This window comes from Ixodes scapularis, unplaced genomic scaffold (assembly GCF_016920785.2).
Source record: "Ixodes scapularis isolate PalLabHiFi unplaced genomic scaffold, ASM1692078v2 PGA_scaffold1__304_contigs__length_218370807, whole genome shotgun sequence".
Taxonomy (NCBI): domain Eukaryota; kingdom Metazoa; phylum Arthropoda; class Arachnida; order Ixodida; family Ixodidae; genus Ixodes; species Ixodes scapularis.
Genome location: NW_024609846.1, coordinates 165316162 through 165341122, shown reverse-complemented (window position 1 = coordinate 165341122; position 24961 = coordinate 165316162). Strand labels below are relative to the sequence as shown.

Below are 24961 nucleotides of genomic sequence, written 5' to 3'. Positions count from 1 at the left end.
CTCTGGCTCTCAAGCCTGACTGTGCACCTCGCTCTGGCAGGGCTCACACTTCGGCGACGCCGTACTCATTATCAGAAGTTGAAACTCTTGTACATAAAAACCGCTATGTGCCAATTGCTAAAATGGCTGAGAAATTCAGAATTAGTCATGTGTCAAAGCACTATATGATTCATGATACTTTGCAGTACCATAAAGTGTCTGCCACGTAGGTACCAAGACAACTTAGGCATTAAGGAGCGCCGCGTGGATGTGTGGGAGGCGCTACTCGGACGCTATGGAGCCTGAGAGAGATTATTTTCTTCAACCTATTGTCACTGGGAACGTTGAATCCACTATCCCAGCGAGAGACCAAGCGGGCAAGCAAAAGGTGGAGATACACTTTGCTACCAAGACCAAAGAAGTTTGGGCGGTTCCGACAAAGCGCAATATTATGCCCACGACTTTCCGGAACAATGAAGGGAAAACAGTCGAACATTACATGCGTAGGGGAAACAGGGTCAACAACGTGTCATACTGTGACTTGTTTGAGAACAACTTGAAGTCTATGATCAGGTCGAAGTGTTATTGTTTGCTAACCTTTGGCGTGTTGTTGTTGCACGGCAATGCGCGCAAAAAAAAAAAAAAGTCAAGGGGCTACTTTTTCAGCGCAATCGCATCTGCCATACTTAAGGTACACCTAGCTGGCGCCAATAGATTTTAATTTGTTCAGACCACTCAAAGCTGTTCGCAGCGGAATTAAGCTTCCCGCAGGGTATGAGCCGAAAGCGGCGGTGTACCCCTGGCACCGGAGTCGCCAGGCGCACATGTGTTAAACGCGGGGGGAGGGGGGGGGGGGGGGGGGGACTATCTTGAAAAGCGTCAAATTGAATGTAGTTTTGTCTCTATCATTATGCAGATAAAAATATATTCCAGCAACATTTGTCAACCGCCTCGTATTAAACTTAAGTAAATCTATTAAAAAAGTGTCACAGAAGAGTCCTAGACAGTTCAGCGTCCATGCAGAAGCTGACGAAGAGAGCAGACGACACTCTTCGTCCCTTTCTGTTCGCGGAGCCATTTCTCGAAGTTTTTGCTCACATGTGTACAATGTTTAACAGTAACGCCGTTTTCACATTTCTTCTCATTGGCGAAAATAAGGTAACTGTGTTGGACGCGGAAGCGAGATTTTAACGGAAGGTAGAAATAAGCTCGAATGTGATATGAAAACGTCTAACCCATCTGCTCGTTTAGCTTTGGCTCGCTGTGGTAAGTGTTGAAAGATTGACGCACGACAATTGATTTTTTTTTTTGTGCTAAGTGAATATGTTTTATGTTGATATTGTTTTTTAAAGACACGGGAAAGAATTACACTAGTAATAACCCCGTATTCCGCAGCCCTTGGACGGACGACTCAAATATATCGCAGAGGTCTTCGATTTAGCGCATTGGCACTCGCGTGCCCACGTAGCTGGGCATAACACGGCAGGCTTTTATCCGCTGCTATCAGTGACCGCGCACTAACGGGACCTGAAAAAAAAAAAAGCAATTGACATTGTTTTTGTAGTTCCATGTCGATCTTTCTTGAGAGTCAAACTAAACTCTTCAACTTAACGTCAAAGCGTCATGGATAGCGGTTTTCCCCAAGGCGACGCTCTCGCAACAGCGTTGTCTTCAAAGACCGCTGCCGCCACTAACTCCCGACGCGAAATCATCCTGATGCAGGGAAACTACCGTCGAAATGTGAAGCTCGAGAAACTTGGAATAAATCTACCATCGCATTTCGCGTGGAAAGCATTTCAGTACATTCCAAGGAAGAAATACTTGTTGCGCAAGTGACCCAATCAAATCGCGAAGAATTAAGTGTGTAGCATACGACGGTGGCAGGGAGAAACAAAAGATAAATACATAGAAGGGTATGCACTCGGGCCAGTTCGTGATTCATAGTTAAGAGGATAAAAGCGCTAGAAAAACAACGAACAAGTGAAAGAGACGCTCTGTGGTGTTGGTCCCTTTCACTCGTCCGTCATCTTTTTAGCGATTTTAACCTCTATAACAGATACAGACGACACCCTGCGCTTCCACTCCGAAAGTCGATCGCAGCGCTAGTCCTTACGCGGTGGCTGCACTGGCTCTGCGACGTCGACCCACGACTCCTGCACTCCCCTGAACCCGGACTGGACTATAGTCGGTGACAGGTTAAGAATACACGGGAAAGTCCGCCCACCCTTTCCACCTGAGCAGAGCGATCGAAAGCTGGAGAGGATGCGACTTTCTCACTGGCTATCGCTCTGCTAAAGTGGAAAGGTGTGGGAGGAGTTTCCCCAACGGGAATCAGAACTCACTTCGCTATATCCGCCATTTCGTTACAGCCGACTTTGGTTAACGAAGTGCAAAGGGGAATGGGAAATCGTGATCGCTTCGCTGTAGCCGCTATTTCGCTATAACCGACTTCGTTATAACCGGTCTCGACAGTAGTACACAACTTTCTCACCAAATCGAACAGACCTAGTCGTTTATATCTTGAGAGCGTGTCCTTAGTGGGTGCGCCTACGACACAATTGACGACGTAACTGAAACGACTACGTCACTCTTCGAAGCGTCATTGTGGGCAGGGCTTCCGGCGCTTCTTGCGCGCAATTTTTCAGTCGGGTTAGACCCGTTAAAGTTGATCAGTGAGAAAAACGAGAGGTCAGAAACTAATATATTTTTTCAAAATTTTTAATTGATCTGGCCTCTAATAGTAACTGCCGTCAATGCCGAAATAGGAACACGACCCCTAAAACCAAGTTAAATAGGTAATTCACGAAATTTATTTAATTAGTTCAATTACCGTTACCATTTTCTCCTCATCTAATGTCCACCAAGCCTCATAAATGCGTACTGAAGACCGTCACTTGCCTAACTCTCACCCCCTTTTTTATTAAACACGTTCGAATTAAAACCAAACACCCGGTATATTATCTTTATATTTTCTGATAAACTACGATCATTCTTTCCGTTATTAAAACTAAAGCAAACATGTATTTTATTGATTCTGAATTTGCTGAATTAACCAAACGTTTGTTCATTCAAAGGTATATGTAACAGTATATATTTTGCCCATATAATTATAAAAACATATATTTGATAAAATAAATAATTTCGAGCTTTCTGGTGATATAAATGTAATTAAAATATCCTACACACTATAACTTACCAAATTATGCCAAAAAGCATTAAAAAACGAATTTGGCTTTCTTTTGTACAAAATACAAAAATTTATTCAATTCGTTAAGCGCAATGAACCCTATTTTGAGTGTAGCAGTGCGGTAGTTGAGAACTGATAAAATAGCGAGGGTCAAACATGCGATCCCAGACAGGTGGGAGAAACGTCACTTTTCGCCTCGCTCCCTTCAATGCTCAACAACTTAAAAACAAAAAATCCGTCAAGCTTGCGGTTCGTGCTTTGCACAGGTTCGAAGAATACGCTCAAAACATGTACATTTTTGTTGAAATTTAAAGATAGACCAGAACGCCGCGCTTGAATTGTGATTAAAAGACTCATATAGTACGTATCTGAGTTATTGCAATAGTGTAATTCAAGGACGGCTTCTCGAAACCCACGGTGGCATTACGGATGTCTTTGTTATTTCTTTTTCTTGTGACAAGGAAGGGGCAATGTGCTGCCGGGCTCCGAGTTCAACTTCAAGACCGACCCTGAGGCGGTCCACGTGGTGCTCACGAGGGCCGAATGTCCCATCACCATCGTGCCCTGGGAGGCTGCGGTGAAGTCACCAATACCCTGGGTAAGAATCTTCTCAACATGTCCACAGAGGAAGATCAAACATAGTACAGCATTGTCTAGACTTCAGAAAGACTGTGCAGCCAATGCCCCAGGAACATTTTGAAGGCTTAACCACCCAAAACTTCTGTTAATAGGGTAATATTTTATATTAGTCCTTTCGTACACTAATGTTATATTTTAGCGATAATTCTTTCCTCTGAAATCCGTAGGGAAGCATTTGTTTTTTTATATTTCATATTACAAAGTGTTTTTACCACGTTTTAGAATGCATCGTTGTTTAAATATTGCACAACATCATGGGTACTAATAGTTCCACAAGAACCAGGAGTCGCATTCTTCATGGTTAGAAACGTACGCATATACTTTACTTGCTGATTACACTGTTTGGAAACAGTGTGAAAAGAGCAGGATAGTGCGAATAAATAGTGTATATGCAACTACAACTCTAAAATATCGGGTGGCGACGGGCACAATTGTTGACCCCTGATCGGCCCGGCAAAGGCATTGGCAGTTTGATGCATTAGACCATACTTGGGTAGTAATTCAATTACAGTAATTAAATTACTGTAATTTAATTACTTTTCCTAGTAATTTGTAATTGTAATAATTACTTTTGGCTGAAAGGAATTGTAATTGTAATTTAATTACTTTCTAGCATCAGTAATTGCTAAATTTCAGGCACAATTACAATTACTTTTGCAAGATTTTGCGGCGGTGGCGCTTTTCCCCCCTGGCCACGGCGACGAGAGCACAACCGAAGCAATAAAAGAGAGAGTCTCCCAACCTGCTCAAAAAAAGGGAAAAGGGAGGCTGGGATAGAACGGAATGAAGGATTTTGTAGACTGCAAAACGATTTAATGAAGAATTTCAGAAATAATTTGATAAATGAGGGCTTCATTCGCGTCCGTTTTCGTTCCTGTCGTAGTTGAATCTGACTCTTCGTCTCGTTCGCTTCCTGTTGCTCCTGTTTCTAGGGGTCTTTCTTATTTCTCATTCCCACACGGGGGTATGGGGGTCGAAGTCGAGCTGGTTGGCTCCGATCAAATCATCCGGTCGAGGCGGGGAGGTTCGAAGTTTTCCTTACGCGTCTTCGCCGCTAGCATATTCGCTTACATATTTCAGTCAAGTTTGGGGACTTTTTTGTTCATGTAATTATTCTCTTTTCTTTATGAGTTTTCACGTCTTTCTCCTCTATCTCGTATGTTGGTACCACTAACAGAGGGTCGTGCTACTCTAATATCGAGGCGAAGAAGCGCAGTTTAGCAACAACAGTTGGAAGTAAGGCAGGGTGAGTCGTGTTAATTAGACCTGCTGCTTCTTTGCTTCTTCGCCTGACATGACGATCCTAAATTTATTATATATCTCAGGAGCTTTTTTTTTTTTTTTTGGTGTTACCGTGCACTGAATTAACCCAGAATCCCTGGCAAGAGAGTTGCTGCTATTGTGACACTAGTTTTGTGGAAGCGACCGCAGTTCGCGTGCTACGGTTACCCACATCCGACATGTTACAAGTCCACAGACAGGGAGAGGCAGCGAATCACCGAGTTTTATGATACCAGTACTGTCGCATATTTGTTTCCTTGTATTATTTTTAAGTTTATTTTTTGTTGGTTTGACTTGGATACCATTTGCACAAGCTCTAAAGAGATTCACCTCGCACCTGTGAATTTTGTCGCCATTTATTTTTATTTTTTGAGAATATAAGAAATCAGAAGTTCATTACTCCAAACTATTAAGTTCTATAATCCATTTAACAAATTTCATAAAAGAAAAGTACAATGCGTGACATTTATACAGCGGCCATATAACTCGTTTACATACAGTTATATGGCCCAAGGTGGGTAACTCTCAGAAATAAGTAATTGTAAAATAATTGCATTACTTTTAAAAAGTAATTTGTAATTGCAATGAACTACTTTCGCGTAGTAGTAATTGTAATTGTAGTTAAACTACTTTGGGGGCTAAGTAATTGTAATTGTAATTAAATTACATTTTGAAAGTAATTTACCCATGTATGCATTAGACCCATGTTACGGATTAAAAAAGCCAGGGCGCGGGATGGCAAAAAAAAAAAAAAAAAAAGCACGCTTTTTGTGTTAGGCTCGTCAAATTATGCGGCGCTGGAGAAAACCAGACTTCTGCGTTGAGTCCATATTCCTAACTCCTTTTGTTGGCGTTCCGCCCGTTGAAAAGCATGCGGGAAGCGCCTCAGTACGCACCTCGTATCGCTGCTGCAGTGTTTTTCTGCAGCATAAAGGCCGCCTGCTTCTATCGTCGTCACCATGGCAACGAACGCTGAATGTCCTTTTCAGACGGCGCGTGTTAACACTTTGCGGTGAGTCTGCGGCTGCTCACACAAAACTATTAAACTTTAACTAGCAGACGGCGTTCGAAAAATTGCGTCAGCTGTTTCTGGCTTCACGAGGCTGTAACGTGCGAGCTTCTATTCATTCGGCGTTCATTGCCATGGTGACGGCTATTAAAGCAGACGGCCTTTATGCCGCGGAAGAACACTGCGGCGCAGTGATACTAGGTGCGTGCAGAGTCCCTTCCAGCATGCTTTTAATGGGCGGAACGCGAACAAAAAGAGCTCGAAATAAAGATTTAACGCAGAAGGCTGCTTTTCCCTAATCTGACAAGCCCTAGACGAAAAGCATGTTTTTAGGTCGGAGTTTAGAGATAGTTTTTTTTTTTTACAACAACGTGGTTCCAAAGTATAAATGTGCCCAAATATTTGCGATGCACGTCTCGTTCACAGCAGGCCTGGGGCCCTAAAGTCGTCAAACACAAAGTGAGAGCAGAAAGTTCGCGGAGTTCGCCGATTGGACTGTTATGGCTGCGGTGCAAGGAGTGGCCAGACGAAGGAAGGACTGCGAAACAGCTTTATTTCCGCAGAGGCCGGCAGCGATCTGGCTGCGCGTATGATGGTGCTCTTCTTATAGAGCGCCCGGTGACGTCAGTACTACGCGTACTGCTGATAGCAACGGCAGCGGCCTCTAGCACTTCCTCCACCGCAATTTGGAACGTCATGAGGCTTCATAGCGATCGGGGGGTCTTCTCTGGCGTTGTGGGTATCGCCGAGGCGCAGCGTTAGTGGGGGTGACGGGCACCGTTTGTCTTGCGGAGACAGTAGACGGAGGTGGTACGTCGGCTTCAGACGCAGGATAGATGGTGTCGGTATCGTCCTCCCCCACAAGGGACGGCGCCAAGGGTGCCGTTGAAGATGCGGCTGTACTTGGCTTGAAGTTCTTTTAGGCGTGCCTCGTACTTCTTGCTTGCATCAGACCGATGAGGGTCCGACAGCTTGTGTACGCCGCAGATGTTGTCCCAGTCCAGACGAAGACGTGAGAGCCACTCGCGGCCCAAAAGAGGCGGGCCATTGTGGTCAACTACGTAGAGGGGTAGAACGTCCTCTTGACCCTTGTATCTTACGGACGCTTTGACGAAACCGCAGGGTTGCACGACTTCCCCGGTGTAAGTCTTGAGGCGTAGCTCGGTGGGTTCAAGCTTCAAAGGAGGCTGAAATTTCTTGAACTGCTGCTTCGGTATTATGGACACCGTGGCTCCCGTGTCCAATTCCATGCTCAAGGAAGTTCCTTGAACTTCCACGTCGACGGTGATGGGTCGCCGGCTTTGCGGTGACAGCATCTTGACGTTGAATGTGTCGTCGCTTTGAAGAGTCCGGACCCACTTCTTTCCGCCAACAGTCTTCTTCTTGGCACTCCGACATGCACGCTGAACGTGACCCTTCTTGCCGCAATTCATGCACTTATCTGCAATGTGCGGACACGCCCGGGCGAAATGCTTATCAGAGCCACAGCGATAACACTCGAACGACTGTTTCCTTTTCGCGGAATCTTCGGTACTCATCTTGTGCAAGTCATCGCTCCTTTCTTTTGCGTGCGCCTCCTGAACATTTTTTTTAGCTTCTTCTAACGCGAGTGCGCGTTCAACGGCTTTTTGAAATGTCAACGTTTTATCCTCTGCAAACAAATACCGCTGTATGTCCGCACGGAACAAACCGCACGCGAATCGATCTCTCAGCGACTCATCTAGGAAACCGCCAAATTCACAGGTTTGAGAGAGCTTCCTGAGCTCCGCTACATATTGTGCGATACTCTCGTGTTCCAACTGACTACGGCGATGGAATTTCGCTCGTTCTCCAATCACTGATACTCTCGGTGACAGCTGGTTTCGCAGCAATTGGGTTAGTTGCTCTAGCGTGTTTTCTGACGGTTTGGCAGGTGCCGTCAAAGACTTCAAGAGACTGTACGTTTTAGGCCCAATAACGCTTAAAAAAGCATGCACCTTGAGGTCGTCAGGTATTTTGTTGATCAGAAAAAAGGACGTCAACCTTTCTTCATAAGACTGCCAGTCACTCACAGTTTCATCGAAGGCGTCTACTTGGCCGATATGACTGGAGGATGCCATCTTGAGAAACTTGCTGTCGCCGAGTACCCAGCGGCGTGCTGTGATGTTTCGCTGTCTGTTTGGACGCAGCTTCAAGGCTTCTCACCTTCGTCTTGGCTTTGTTGCCCCCATCTTCGTCGCCAGTTGTTATGTCTGCGGTGCAAGGAGTGGCCAGACGAAGGAAGGACTGCGAAACAGCTTTATTTCCGCAGAGGCCGGCAGCGATCTGGCTGCGCGTATGACGGTGCTCTTCTTATAGAGCGCCCGGTGACGTCAGTACAACGCGTACTGCTGATAGCAACGGCAGCGGCCTCTAGCATGGACGTCGGCGAAAAAAGCGCGAAGTCGTCGTCCTGATAGGCCAGTCGGAGCGCTCCGTCACCCTCGGCCCCAACTCTGTGTTCGACGAGTTTACTCGCGCTGCAGAACCCAGGGATCCTGGGTTCGAGCCCCACCCCTGCCCGTTTCGATCTGGATGAGCATCGTACCGGCGTGCGGTCGTCTACCACTACTGCGTGGTGCACGTTAAAGACCCCAGGCTAGCGGTTGTACTGCACTGGCTAAATTGCTCATCTACAGCGTGTGACTCGTCGCAACTTTAATGGCTGACCAACTACACGCTGTATAAATATCCTCACAACCCCCCCCCCCCCCCCCCCCAATCGACGAGTTTAGATAACTGGAATTCTAGGAGGCATGTACAACTTTATTTTTGCAGCGAGGGCAGCCTTGCACCTACACGCCGTTTTGACGTTAAGCCCGCGGCTACAGCCATCGCTACGGTGCGCCGATCAAACAGCGCCACAGGTGCATCATCATGGCGCTAGTATTTTTGTAAATTCTTTATCGCCGGCTAAACCAATGGCGCACAAAAAAAAGCGCAGTTCACAGCGCCTTCATTGTGAGTGACTGGTTTACTACGTGGTAGAAAACGCAAAACGACAGTGAGTGTCATGACGGTGCACTTTTGGCGCTGCTTGATTGGCTTAATCAATCAATCTTAATTCATCTTCGGTAAACGTCAAAAACACTGCATATTGCATCCGGATCCCCAGTCATTGTGGCTCCTTCTGGATCCATATATGAATACATCTACAAAGGATGCGGGTTTTACCTGGCACGCATGCAAGTGTCGCTCGAACAAAATTCAAATAACAAAATGCAAGGTTCACGTTCCTGAATATATATATATATTTTTTTTAGAGTTAGTGCAAAGGATTGACTTTCTTTTATGTTCGGAATTAACGAGTCTGCGAAAGTGAAACAGAGGAAAATATCACGAACGGCATGCTTTCTACAATCATTTCAGCATTTTATATCAAGGAGAAGTCTTTTCAAAGTCGTGTATAGTAATATATAAAAATATTTAAAAAAAATGAGCTGCATGACTTCTGGAACGCCGCCCGAAGTGATTAAAAATTCCCTAGAAGTACTCCACAATGAACCTTTTCCCAGCAAGCTTCCGCGCATGCGTACACGCCCTCTCCTGATCTTGCCCCCGACTGTCGCTATGTTTGCAGAACAAAGTTCCGGGCTACCAGAATATTCAGCACCTATCTTTGCATGTATATCTTCTTTTATGGCCATTCTTGTTTGAGTATATACGCTAGCATGTGGCATAAAAGGGGACCGTCGGCAAGAGCCATATACAGGGTGTCACAAAACAATTTACAGGTTTTTTTGGTTCTTTTACCGCAAGAATAAACTATCGCATTGCCAAACGCTCATTCTCAGCCCAAAAGGCGCGCTAGAGGTCACAACGAGATGCCAAAGTTTCAGCCCGAACGGACACCTTAATCAAAAGTTATAAGTGATTTTTTGAAAATTTCAATGGGAATATGGAGCCCAGTTTTGCCCCTTTTCGGTTTCTGGTGGCCATAGAGCCCCATGTATTCGAAAACTCCGTCAGCCGCCATTTTACCATTGAAATTTTCAGAAAATCAATTATGACTTTTGATTAAGGTGTCCGTTCTGGCTGAAACTTTGGAATCTCGTTGTGACCTCTAGCGCTACCTTTGGGCGGAGAATGGGCGTTCGGCGATGCCTAGTTAATTTTTGCAGTAAAAAAAGAAACATGTATTTTTTTTGTGACACCCTGTATTTAGTTTGCAACCAATCCTCAGTGCGCAGCTGGCTCCCGAATGAGGAAGCGTACCTTCCCACATGTATGCACGACATCACGGGATGATTCATACCGTACCAAGGAATAACACAGCGGGCGTATGACGTGAGAACTTCAGACAAAAGTCAGTTTATAGCGTAAAGGGTAACGAAACTCCTTCCCTCGCGATTACTTCAGTTACAACAAGGTGCTCACCGCAATCCAAGAGCAATAAGAATTCAAGGCCCAGTACGCAACCACACATGGAGCAGAGGCCATATAAGACATCTCATAAAAGCATGCTCGGGACGCACTTCGCTCCTGGTTACATTTGAGCTTTTCTCAATCCTTTTGATAAACCCGAAGAAGACAGGAGTGTCGATCGTGTTTACAGCGCCTCCGAAACCACCACAAATCTCCTCGTAACCGATCATAATAAATCCTTTCTCGCGCATAATGCCCGCACGACACATTCTGTGCTCCACGGGTTTATCGGAATTGTTGAGATAACTTAAATCGTGCATGTTTCGTGTGGTGTTCACTTCTCAGTTTTTTTTTTAACTGTTAAACTGTTGAAACGCGAACATCGAACGCTATGACGCCGGACGCCGGCGTTCGGCCTTTGCGTTCGAACATTTAGTAAGGCTCTGTTATACTCCGAATTTGAGCGTACCAAACATGGCGTAGCGCAGTGCACACAGATACTAGCTTCGTTCAATTTACCTGCATATCCTGCAGCGGCGCAGAAAAGTGCAGGGCAGTGTACTTTCCGGTATGTGTATTGAGATACGACCGGAAGGACACCGCCCTACACTTTTCTGCACCGGAGCAGTAGGTGCCGGTAAACAGAACGAGCCCAGTGAGTGGTTGCAGATATCGAGTTTCTGCTCGCCGGCCAAGGAGAGGCGCACGTTCTTCGCTTCGCTGCGTTCGTTGCGCTCAGCGTCGAGGCATAACAGAGCCTGTAGCAGAGCCTGTAGAGACCGGCCGTGATAGAGGAAAAGCCAGCTAGCTTCGCATCCACTCACTAAGTGGAGCAGTGGTAGAATCTCGAGCTCACAACGACGTGGTTGACGTGGTTGTGGGTGCGATTCCCGTTAGAGAGTGTTTAGAATTGCCTTTTTTTATTACAGTTCGCCACTCTTTTGTAGAGATCGTCATCTAAAGAGTATGTTACACATTTCGTAACGGTTTCCGCGGCGTTTTAGTCACATTTTCCTCGTGGAATCGAGGCCATAAACACAGTATCTGTTAAAAGGCTCTTGGCTACAGGAGCATGTCAGACTATGAACTACATGGTTCTGACGAAGTTGCAGACTATTATTGAATGGTAAAGTCTCTCCTCTTCACAATAATATCAGAGAACGAGAAGTATTGAACATGAAATAAATTCCGATACTGGAGGCAAAAGATGAAACGAACACTAGAAGAATTTTGCAAGACATTCGAGCTCGCGGAATCGGCAGTTAGTTATGTTGATCGACTTTTTCAAATATTGAAACATCCTGAGACGTTCTAAACAATTTTTGTAGTTGATGGAAAAAAATATTAATGTATATATATATATATATATATATATATATATATATATATATATATATATATATATATATATATATATATATATATATATATATATATATATATATATATCCCCGGTTCCTTGCTGTGTCCAAGAAATTAACTGCGATGACAGCGGAAGCGCTGCAGCTGGCCAACAAATAACCTGCGCTCCAGTCTGTGTTTTTTTTTCCTTTTTTGCTGTGTGCAGCACGTGTACCAGACGATGACGAAGCAAGACACGGTTAAGGGACGCTTCTTCGCGGCCATAACACGGCACAACCTGCGCTACTACGAGAAGGTGGAGTTAGGCGGCTACGAAGTGGGCGACGCCCTCGCTGTGGTGGCTGCCCTGGCGCCGGACGCCGTGGTACACGAGTACGAGCGTCGTGTGGCCGTCGAACTATCGGGGCTGCACACCCGCGGTCAGCTGGTGCAGGCCTGGACGGAAGACATGCTGCCCGAAGTGCACTCCAAGGTCCGCATCGTGGCCCGCTTCGACAAGGAGCTGCTGTCCGAACTGTTAATCCGAATGCTCATCTGACTTTCTGGCTGTTGTCCGAGGCCGTATGCCGAAAAAACCAATGAACTGGCGGCAAATGTAGACCGTATTAACTGAACAGTTTTTACCACAGGTTAGACCATAACAATGCTACTGGCAATAGTGTAGGAATGACACTAAATGTAGAAAGGATTACGGAGTTGGTCTTTGTTTTCCACACATACTAAGAAACGTTCAGACTTAAGGCAGCGATTTCACGCGTGCCATCGTGAACAGGGCACTGCTTCTACCGACAGGGCGGAGATACACTTTCGCTTGCGAGCAAAAAGTCTAGTTCAGGCAAGCAAGCAAGTTCAAGCTAGTTCATTTGTGAGCCAATCTAGTTCAATGTTGATACGCCACGTGGCGTGAAATTTTAAAACTAGATTGAAATATTCCAGAAAGTTGTTCATTCCTAGTCAATGCTTGGCATACGTTATTTGCAAGTCACACATCTTACAGTTTAGAAAAAGTGGCTATTCGAATTCATTTTTTTTTAAAGTAGGTGATTAGCGACCGAATGGGGATTATTCCTTTTGATCGTTTTACTCAAAACATACTTTGCCACGCTAACTTACCGGAAAGAACTAGCAAGTATTTAGAAGTGAAACGCAACGTTGGAATAAAAACAACGCACAGGAGCATAACAACGTTTTAAGTTTTATGTGCAAGGCGTATAATTTTTAAACAAGCCTAAGAACTCATAGGCAGGACTAACACTGCAAACAAATTAATATTTGCATAAATCTGACACTTGCGTCGTAATCCACTTTTTTTTTTCTTCTCCTGTGTGTGCTATATAGGCTGCACAACATCTCCGTAAGAGCACTGAGAAGCTCTCCTCCGTTCATCCCTAGTGTAAATAAGTGAACAAACAATAAAAAATATCGCGGGATCGTTGGTGCATTCTATTATTATATTTTACAATATTTGACATTCAACATTTTATTTATTTATTTATTTCAATACCCTCAGGGCCAACGGCATTACAGAGGGGAGTGGGTTGTATTCAACAAGAAAAATATACAATGAATAACTTAAAGGAAAAGCACATATTAGTTATGAACAATAAAAATTCGAAACAGCAGTTTAAAACAAATTATCCGCCTGGATTATGGCGATGGAGGTGGGAAGGCGGTTCCAATCCAAAGAAGTTCTGGGAATGAAAGATTGTTGAAATGTGTTCGTGCTACATAGTGGTACACCTACTTTATGAGGATGATCAAGACGGGATGAAACATAGAAAGGTGGTGTGAGGAGACGGTGACTGAGGAAAGAGTTAGTGTGAAATACTTTATAGAAGAGACACAAACGGGCTACCTTTCGGCGTGAGGCAAGACTAGGTAAAGATAAGTTAGATTTCATAGAGGTGACACTTGCGGTGCGTTGATAATTACTGAGGATAAAACGAGCGGAACGATTTTGAACAGCTTCTAGGGGGTTAACCAAATTTAAAAGGCTTGGGTCCCAGATAGACGACGCGTATTTAAGCTTTGAGCGTACAAGTGTTTTATAAAGAGTTAATTTCAAAGAGGAGGGAGCTAAAGAAAAATTATGTTTTAAATAGCCAAGCATGCGATTAGCATTACTAATAACGTATCCAATATGTATTTTCCAAGAAAGATCAGATGTTATGTGTACGCCCAGGTACTTGTAAGACGATACAGAAAGTAAAGGAACATTGTTAAGAGTGTAGCAGGGAGAAACTGAATGATTACGAGACACTCTCATTACTTTGCACTTAGTTGTGTTAAGCTCCATATGCCAAGTTTCACACCAATGAAGAATAACGTCAATGTCTGTCTGGAGTTTGATAACATCTGAATCATGATTAATTTCACGGTGAATGACACAATCATCTGCAAAAAGGTTAATTGAGGAAGAAATGTCATTCGGCAGGTCATTAATGAAGATTAAAAACAGAAGTGGGCCTAGTACAGAACCCTGAGGCACGCCGGAGGTCACTGACGCGAGCGGAGATGTATGGTTATTGGCCGTAACGAACTGGAATCGTTTAGTAAGAAAGCACTGGACCCAAGCCATAACGTTAGCATCAATGCGAAGGTTATTTAGTTTCAACAAAAGCAACTCGTGTGAGACTTTATCGAACGCCTTCGAGAAATCCAAAAATACGCAGTCTATCTGGGACCCCCTATCAAGAACAGGGTGCAAGTCGTTAGTAAATAATAAAAGCTGGGTCTCGCAGGAAAATGATTTTTGGAAGCCATGTTGAGCGGCGTTGAAAAACACGTTAGACTCCAAAAAATTAACAAGCTGAAAATAAATGACATGTTCAAGTATTTTACATGGTATGCTAGTGAGTGAAATTGGTCTATAGTTGTTAGGGGAATGTTAATCACCTCCTTTCTGCAACGGAACCACCTTCCCAACTTTCCAATCGTCTGGGAGGACACCGAGATCTAGCGATTGGGTGAATATTTTTGACAGTATGATGGAAGAATATGCACTTGTGTTGTTTTTTTTTAATTTTGAATTAATATTATCGACACCAGCACTGGATGATAGTTTAAGGTTATCGATTATTCGAACAATGCCAATGGGATCAATTTCGAAATGTTCCATAGGCATAAAGTTGCACCGAGGTAATGAACAAGGTAACATGTTACATACACTGGAAAAAGATTTAACAAAAGCCACGTTTAAAATTTCAGCACAGTCCTCATTAGGTATAACACAATCATCCAGCCTGATTGAGATTTCGTTCGAATTGTTATCACCAATAATGTTCCAAAACTGCTTAGGATTAGTAGACAACATATTCGGCAAAGTCTGATTAAAATACACAAGCTTCGCATCGTGAATAGCAGATTTATAAGCCTCATATCCGTTCTGATAAGCCTCCCAACGTTTCGAACAGCCTGTGGCATTTGCAGAGCGAAACAATCTTTTCTTTTTATTAGAAAGCCTTTTTAGTGTCACATTAAACCAGGGTGAATGAGTGTATGATCTTATCAAACGGAGAGGAATGAATTTATCCGTGAGCAGCGCCACTTGATTTTTAAACAAGGTCCAGTTTTCCTGAATGGTGCGTTCAAAAAAGTTATTATAAAGACATCTAGAAAAAGGGCTAAGTGGTTATTAATAGCTTCAAAGTTCGCTTTGCTATAGTCGCGAATGCGTTTAGTCACTTTAGAAGAGTTGTGCTTAGGAACCGTCAGAGATATGTATAATGAACTATGATCACTGACACCTGGTTAATGAGATACTAAAGAAACAAGATCCGGCGTACTAGTTAAAACAAGATCAAGGATATTGGCTGACGTAGCTGTGACTAGTGTGGGTTCAGTGACGAGTTGTAAAAGATTGAAATCAGCACACAAGCTTAAGAAATTGGAACACTCAGAGGAATGACAACTGAGAGAAGGGCACGTATCCGACCAATCAATATTCAGATAATTAAAATCGCCTAATAAAAATATTGGAGAATCTGGGAATCTTGCAGTAACCATATTTAGCGCATCATGTAAGTCATTGACATAGCCAGTGGAAAAGTTAGGTGGTCTATAACAAGCACAAAGTACAATTCGCCTATTTCCCGCTTGGAAGCAAACACAGCTAAACTCAAGCTCAGTTACAATATTTACATAAAATGATTCAATATTCTCGTTAATTCCAATCAATACTCCTCCTGATCTATACTCCCTGTCGTATCGATAAATATTAAAATTTTTTTCGCAGGCAAATATTTCACTGTCACGGTTTCGAGACGAAAGCCAAGTTTCTGTTAGTACACGATATCAGACGAAGAAGAGTCAATAGTCGCACACAATTCATCACGCTTGTTCATGACACTTCTTACATTGGCGAAAAACATTGAAACATTAGCAAACGATTGACAAGGCCTTTGCCGACTTTGCTTATTTATGGGTTGCTACGGGGAGCTAGCAGAAGGCACTGACTCAGCAGCCGTGCTATTATCAGCAGTTGCGCGGCGTGGTGCAACACGATCACCAACTTCAATCACGCTGTCACTGTCTGAGCAGTACATAAAAATCTTTTTATCAAGGTGAAGTTTATTGTATCGTAAGCTAAAGTACAGCTGCAACGTAAAAAGAGTAGCACAAGAGACCGATGATCGGAGCGGCAAAACCGCGACACGCGGCGGTATTGTTCCCAAACTCGCCGATAGCGAGAGTGCAAGTCATGTTGCATTTTTCAATGTAGGGGTGGCCGGCGGAAAGTTGAGGGATAATATAGCTTTTAAAATGCAGGCTTTAAAATAAGCTGCTTGCTGCCGGCCGCCCCCTCGTTGAGACATGGAACGCGACTGGCACTCCCTCTATCGGCGCGCTCGGGAACAAGAGCGCCGCGTGTCACGATTTTGCCGCTCCGGTCATCGGTCACTTGTGCTACTCTTTTTCCGTTGCAGCTGTACTTGTCCGGGCTTCTAGCCTTCGCAAAGTCAATCAAATTTTTTCGCGCGTGACGCGTAGCTGGCGAAAAGTCCTCGCTGACAGACCCACTGCTGCCCTTTAATTTTGATCGACCCACCAGCACGTTTTCTCGAAGCTTGTAAGACTCAAACTTAACGACTATTGGGCGACATTTTCCCGCGACAAAGGCGCCGAGTCTATGAGCCCGAGCTATGTCGTCTTCAGCAATCTGCATGTTAGCTTCCCGATGGAGCACCTCCGGTACTTTCTCTTGGGATAGGGCCCATGTCTCAGATGGAGTGTCAATGATTCCATGGAAAATTAAGTTTTCCCGTCTCGACCTGTCCTCCATTTCATCCACTCGGGCGCGTAGGAGCGTATTTTCTTTCTTTGTGTCATTGGCGATCGGCTGTGCTACCCGTAGTTCATTCTGCCACTCGTCGGACATTAAGGCCTTGTTTTCAACCACTGTTAGTCTATTGTTTACTTCAACGAGTTGTTTTTCAATCGATTGTTGGTTGCTTTTAATCTCGTTAACGAATGCCATAAGACTATTCTGGCCCTTCTCAAACTTAAGGGTACGAGCATTCACTTCATGAAGAAGCTTCAGCATTTCGTCAAGCTGCTTGCCTTGGCTCTCAGTCTTAGGTCCCGGGTTGGACTCAATATCCCCGCTCAAAAGCAAAAGCAAAGAACACAATGCATCAACACAGTCGGAAACACAAAGACACAATGCTTCCGGGCGAGGCAGCACTACGAAACACAAATAGTCGCTTTTTACTTTCGAATAGTAATGACGACTACCAGCCTCCAGTATGAAAACGACAGGATTAGACGACGTCCGCATGGTTGAAAAGCTGCCTCGCTCACTGACGAATTCCGCGCCAAGCAGGGGGGCGGTATGTGAAGAATCCGATGATGATGATGTCGGTCCGGTGGCGCGATGAAACGTAGGCGAAACCAGAAGAAATTCTTGGTGAGGCACGGAATGTCCACCGACTTCACCGGGGAGGACACAATCTGCGTTTGCTGGTGTTGCTTGCATCCCTGTAATCCAGGCGGGCCGGTGTAGTTCACTGACAGCGTGAACAAGGCGAAGATCTGCAGTATGAAAACGACAGGATTAGACGACGTCCGCATGTCTGAAAAGCTGCCTCGCACACTCAATTCTGCCAAATTGTGACCTAACAAAATAAAGCTTTAACGTTCTGCGTGTCGTCGAAAGTAACTGCAGTCACCTCTCTTCAATATGAGGCCCGCTAATATGAACGGCTCGCTGTATAGCTGAAGATTTCGATACCCGTTTGTCCCCTCACAATTCTATCCCGATAGACCCACAGTACAGATCGTACACAGCTAGCGTTTGAAACTGGGTAGATTCACGCATCTTAGTTTCGCTATTTTAGACAAAGGATGTGCAAGAATGCTGGACAAACAAAAATATTAATTGAAAAAAAAAAACAGAAGCTCATGTACATAACTTCCTTATTCTGCGTTGTTCGTTGCTCTCTGTGAGGCAGATATTAAAAAAACCTGCAAACCGAGCAATCTTCTTTTTTTCCTTTTGTATTTCAGGTCAAACGATTAACTCATTTAATTTAACTCGTAATAATTGTGTATGTTGTGCATGACTTAAAAATCAATGCTGAACCTTTCTCCTCATGTGCACTCCTGAATGAGAGGCCAAGAAGGAAAGGTTCTTAGTCATTAAGGTCGCGATTCAGACGTGAATATCTCAACGGCTTGAAGATCAAGAGCAATTTCACTGCATAAAAAATAAAGAAAACGCCCTGGACGTAGTATATATTTTTTATGAGCAGTATACAAATTTACTGACTAAAATGTTCAATAAAAATAATGTAAATGTATCTACTTTGCTAAAATTATCTCGATGATTTCAATATATGGCAACCTTAAAATGGAACATTAATGTGAATGTTTTCACAATATTGACTGTTTTGAATGTATGCCAGCCAATATCTACTAATATACACAGATGTTAGGTGACGCCCAAAATATGTCTCGACGTACACTTCAATATTATTGTTTATTAATATTTTGTGCTGAACACTTTAGTCAAGAATAAACGCTGCCGGTCTCCTTGATGACACAATAATACACAGACGTCTGTCCGTGTTTCTTGACAATTTAGAATAATGCTGAAATCAGGTAGACAAGCAAAACCTAGTTGTTAACATGCGCATATTTGATGGATGTGGCATTTCGTTTCATTATATTCTTATCTTTGAGTCTTTCTGCAGACGCGTTGGTCAAAATACGAACAGGTTGACTCATTAAATTGATGTGCAAAGCAGGACTCAGCTTTGTTCTACAAAATATATTTATTTTTAATTACGTGGAAATGTGTTTACGGGGTTAAAATTGTAATAAAAGGAGGTAATATTTACAGATATCTAACAAAAGGCTATTCACAAATTTGAAGTCGCCTTTCCGTAATGCACTCTGGCAATCGGTCGTGCTACCTTTAAGGTTCAACCCCACCCATGGTTAGTGCGATTCTTAACCAACAGAGGGCGATGGGCTCGCCTGCCAGACCTCTGCGTCAACACAATAAATCGTGTGTGGTGGAACTTCTACGCAATGTGGTATATTTCTATATCCTGAAATTGACATTCCTGGTCTTTCACTTGTTTCTCCCTGCTCGACGTTTCTGTGGAACGCGCCTCGGCTGCACCAGCTTACGTGCAAAGGTAGCAGCTCCCTTTGCTATGAGCTCACGTCTCCAGCAAATGTGGTGAGAACAAAAGCGCAAATCGTCCTGAGCTAATTACGAGTCACAATCTCGACAAAACAACCGACGCGACAAAAATTATGCGATTGCCGGTGCGAAATTAACACCTCGATAATTTCGGAGGCCAATTCCGCATACAGGATTTCAATGGGGTCAGATTTGTATGACGGGTCGGCCGTTTTGTCGTGCATGTATGGATTTCCGGAAAAAAAACGTGATGACGTGATAGACGTGGGTTTCCAAAATTCTGCCATGAGGAATTAACTACCTCAGTAATTAAAACAAATCAACTACTTTCTTTTGGTCAGGTCTCTCATATAGGTCATCCACGAGACTGGAAAACACAACAAAAAAATACTTTCAGGTGTAGATATTGAGCTTAGTAGGCCCAAAGTAGGACTGGTACCGGAGTTTTACGCTTAACTCATAACAAAAGTAATACCAAGGTGAAAAATTCACTCACAACGTCAAATGATCAGGACTATTTTAGTACGAGTTCAGTGATAAATTGAATGAATGAGCAGTCATAGACTCTGGTTCTGTAAGTAGCTATTGCACAGTCTTAATTAGATGATTTGTGTGGGCAGTCTATAGTCAGCGAAAGGTTAAGAGTTCAAGGGAAGCTCCTCCCACCCATTTCCACTTTAGCAGAGCGAACGCTGGAGAGATTGCGACTTCCTCTCCAGCGTTCGCTCTGCTAAAGTGAAAAGAGGTGGGAGTAGCTTCTTTTAGATCTTAACTTATCACCGACTATAGTGGTGTGCAAAAAATAAAAATATGCAAAGCGTGGAGTGTGAAGTTGCATAAAACCTGGTTAATGTACGCACATCGCACGCCGATAAACACCGAAGTGTTACACGAGGCAGTCAGTCACTGTCATTGCCATCAGTGTGGTGTACGCAGACTTGTACCGTACGCATTACAAGTAATCAAATTACTTGTAATCGATTACTTTTTGGAGTAATTTTGTAATCAGTTGATTACTTTTATTAGGCAGTAATCACAAGAGTAATCTGATTACTTTTTCAAGTAATAAAATTACTTGTAACCGTTACAATTTGACCACGGGAACCTCCCCCCCCCCCCCCCCCTTTCCGGCACACGCCTTTTTTTTTTTTATGAAATGACAAAAATAAAATTCGCTTTTTAAGTTGGTTTTTTTTTCGAACGGAAAAAAGAAAGATTTTTGCGGAGCTGTAGGAAACGAGGTCAATCTCTTTCTATGTACAGTTTCTGTGGAATGTCCGTTTTTTTTTTGTTTTTCTTTCAAGCTGGGACTGGGAGTGGGATGCCCCAGGGAAGCCACAGTGCGTGACAATGGCCATTCAGGGCGAAGTTTGAGGAAACAGAATGTAGCTTTGTGAGTCCTTCGTTGAAACTAGCCCCCTCACGCAAACACACACATATAAATAAAAAATAAAAAAAATCCTGCTTAGGGTACCTACTCGCAGCCCGTACGAGAACCAGAACCGAAGAATGCCTAAAGCGGATGCAAAATATAACAAAGGCAGTTGAAATATTTCCCCATTTCCCCTACGTGGTCTTTGTGACAAGCAAGGTTTTGAGTTGAGAAGTGGTCGGGGCGATCTCTTCCGCTAATGGATACTACACATGATCCGTTTCAAATCCTGGAGCTGCTGCTCTTTTATATAAGATGCGAGCTCATCCACATGTGAATAATAAAATGAGCGACACAAACTTTGAGCGACAACCCTTGCTCAAGCTTAACAAGATCTAGAACCACCTCCGCTCCCCCCCCCCCCCCCCCCCACACGCACACACACACTGGTGAAGGCCCAGATCATTAAACGTCTTCAAACGAATTCTATGCTTGTGTCCGCATTGTGAAGGTGCAACGACCACGAAGAGGGAGCCAGTTTTTCTTCTTCAATACTTGTGCAAATGTGAAATATAGGTTGGAAGTAGTTCATTGTTGCGAGCGCTAAAGATGTGTCTTCACACAATAAAGTAATCGGAAAAGTAACGATTACTTCTCTAAGTAATGTCCAATTACTTTTGCCATCGAGTAATTAAGTAATCTAATCGAATACTTTTTAGCCAAAAGTAATAGTAATTGTAATCGATTACTTTTTTTTAGTAACGTGTACAAGACTGCGTGTACGGCACCCCGAGTCGTCGTGCAGTCTCCGTAATCGGTGGTGCTTCTAGTGACAGAAAAAGGGGCATTCGACAAGAAGATGTCCGATTAAGCAGTGTAGGGGCAGGAGTTCAGAAGACTCATCGAAGAAGAGCGGACAGTCGGGGGGCGGACCTGCGAGGTCTAACGCTCATGAGGCGTGATGGCGGCAGACGCGTCCGATGACGAAGCCGGGGTGGACGACGTCAGAAGCATGTGGTCGCTGGAAGTCGGAGCGGCAGCTGCTGCTGTTGCACAAACTGAAGACGTTGATGTCCTAGAACCTCGAGTACCGCCCATATGTGCTACAGTGACTGTCCAGAGTCAGACGGTGCACATGAAAGTGAACACGGAGGCCGTCTAGTCGGTGATGGACGAGGTGGAGTTCGGAAGGTGTTTTCCTGAGACGGCGCTCGAGCAGTCCGACGTCAAGTTGAAAGGCTACTTCGGTCACCAGTCGGCGGTTGTCGCGAAGTGAACGCCGAGTTTGGAGGAAGGCGGGTCCGGCTGCCCTTGTTTGTTGTCAGGTGCGGTTCTAGCGGGCCCCTTTTGAGAAGGAATTGGACGAGTGCCTTCGGAATGCCCTTGGACAGCTTGAGGAGCGTTCATCGGATCGACAATGCACATGACTTGGTGGGCAAGTTTTCCGATTCGTTTTCGGAGGGGCTGTGTATACTCTGTGGCGTCAAGGCCAAGAGTGCTGTCGGATGCAAGCGAAGTTCTTTCGGCCGAGAGCAGTCCCGTTCGCATGGCAAGATCTTGTGACTCAAGAGATTCGGGAGTTGGAGTGTGAGGATACCCTAAGTCCAGTGCGCACATCGCAATCGGCTGCACCGTTGATTCCAGTGTTGAAGAAGGATGGGAAAATCCGATCGTGTGGGAATTTCAAGGTCACTGTGAACCAGGCTGCGAACATTGAGACATATCCAGTGCCAATGGTGGAAGAGATCTGAACGAACCTGGCGGGAGGCAAGACGTTCTCAATATTGAATCTCCGCGACGCCTACCAAAAGGTGGTGCCGGACGAGGCTTCAAAAACGTATGTGACCATCAACACCCAGTGTGGACTGATATTCGTGAGCTGCATAGTTATTTGGGGCTGTTAAATTTTTACCGCCACTTTCTACCGAGTTTGTCATCAGTTTTGCATCTTTTACATCTACTGCTCAAAAAGGCAGCATTGTGGCAGTGGGGAGCGGAGAAAAGGGCAACATTTTAAACAAGTAAGATGTTTCTGACATCAGTTGAAGTGTTGGTTTATTATGATGGCAAGTTGCCTTTGTTGTTGTGCTGCGATGAGTCACCATATGGCATTGGAGCAGTACTGACGCACCGAGGGGAGTTTGGACCAGAGCAACCTGTGGCAGTCGCATCACATCGGTTGACAGTAGCCAAGAAGAATTATCGTCAGCTGGACAAGGAGGCTTTATCAGTGATTTTTTTATTACTCAAGTTTCACCACTTTGTGTGGGGTTGGCTTAAGTGTAAGTGTTTACGAAACACAAGCCGTTGCTGTGTCTGATCAGGCATGAATGTCGCATTCCTCTGCAGAGTTCGCTTTGGGTGCTGCGATGGGCACTGGCACTGAGTGGCTATAACTACAAGCTGTCCTACAGGGCAGGATCAAGCCAGCTTGTGCAATGCTGATACATTGAGTCGGCTGCATCTTCCGTTCACACCGGTGAAGGAGACAAAAATCCAGGATGTCTTCATGTTGGAGAGATAATATATCCAAGTGTCCTGTCAACAGCAGTCGTGGAGGCGGTGACTGACCGAGATCCGGTGCTGGCTCCATTGCATGAAGCCTTGTTGTCTGGGAGTCTCACCCGCCACCTGGAGCTGAATGGCGACCCTTTGCGAACCATTTGGAAGGCTTCTCTGTTATGGAGGGCTGTGTGCTGCTGGGAAGCCGTGCCTTATTGCTGCTGGCTCTGTGGTTTCAGCCTCCCATGTTATAGTTACTGTATTGTCCATGTACGTTTCCTGCGAAAAAAATCTCAACAAATTCATCTTTAAACCTGAATTATTTAGCTGTGTCCACAAAATTTCCTGATTTACGTTATCATATGTTTTTGTACGTCTAAAATGCACCCAAAACGGTCGTTGTCTTGTCTGAGATATAAATTATCTTCTAGTCTCCCACCCTTGCGAAAAACATTCTGGAGTTATCCTAACATTTCTTCTGTTTCTATCCATTCTACTCTACCAAAGCAACGAAAGAGGAAAAGCTTACAAGGAAAGAGACTTAGGGCTCATTCACACTGGAAGCGGATCCGCGTTCGCAAAGCGGTTGCGAACGCGGTTGTATAAGGATTCAGTACAATTGCACGCGCATTTGATGACATCAAATGCGCGTGCAATTGCACTGGATCTTTATACAACCGCTTTCGCAACCGCTTCGCGAACGCGGATCCGCTTCCAGTGTGAATGGGGGGTTACAGAGACCAGGATGAGCCACCCTAGTGAAATCGGCATCAAAACATGTCCGTTGCGATTATGGTGCCTGGATCGCGTCTCCGACTGGTATTTTTAGCGTCAAAAGTGATCTCGAAGTGGCAACCAATGACCTCAAAGAAGCCGAAGTGTCATGCTGTTCGATGTCGCGATCCTGGCGGTTGGTCGTAGAAATGCTGGCGAAAATCACGAGCGAATGCGTGTATCACTGTCGTCGCGGCGTTCCAACTCCTAGCTGCCGAAACTTCCGTGGACTGTCACACTGGAGAGCGACCTGCAGCAGAACAGGTATCTGCCACACACCACCGCTGCTGGGATGCCGCCAGGATCGCGGCCGGCGACAGCGTGACACTTCTATGACGACATCAGGTGGAAATCGAGGGACCACGTTTTTAGACGCGGTAGACACACCTGTTGGAGACGCGTTTCAAGCACCATAGTTGCTATATTAAAGGGCTGTGTGTGTTAACCTCTGCACCTCTGAAGCACCGTTCACACTCTTGCGACCGAGTAAGACTGAGAGAGACGAGACCGGTTTTTAAGCCTTTTGCGACTTCTTAGGACCGGATGTGCTGCAGTTGAGCTGGTCCTAAGAGATCGCAAGAGGCTTAAAAACCGGTCTCGTCTCTCTCGGTCTTACTTGGTCGCAAGAGTGTGAACGGGTTTTAAATGTTTCCTTTTTAGTGTCTTCTGTATTTATCCCCAACTCGCTCCCTTCCACATTCTACTCCAAAGTTTACAACCTGCATTGCTGGTTACGGCCGGATTTTATGTCGTCCATATCGCCTTTATCCTTGTACAGCAGACTCATCCTGCTTTGTCGCCAAGCCTCGGGTACCTCTCCCCCAA

At 44.6% G+C, this 24961-nt stretch overlaps 1 protein-coding gene across 2 annotated transcripts in view; it reads left to right on the top strand.

Moving 5' to 3' along the window:
- Positions 1 to 13302, top strand: part of LOC115328279 (inosine-uridine preferring nucleoside hydrolase) — a 64749-nt gene extending 51447 nt beyond the window's left edge. Inside the window, exons 4-5 of one of the 2 annotated variants that reach the window (XM_042290989.1) lie at positions 3628 to 3764; positions 12046 to 13302. In XM_042290989.1, the coding sequence (XP_042146923.1) occupies positions 3628 to 3764; positions 12046 to 12378 (470 nt within the window). In that variant the 3' untranslated portion in view covers positions 12379 to 13302. The remainder of the gene's footprint in view (positions 1 to 3627; positions 3765 to 12045) is intronic. The other variant, XM_040207029.3, reaches the window with a different exon arrangement.
- The last annotated feature ends 11659 nt before the right edge of the window (positions 13303 to 24961 follow it).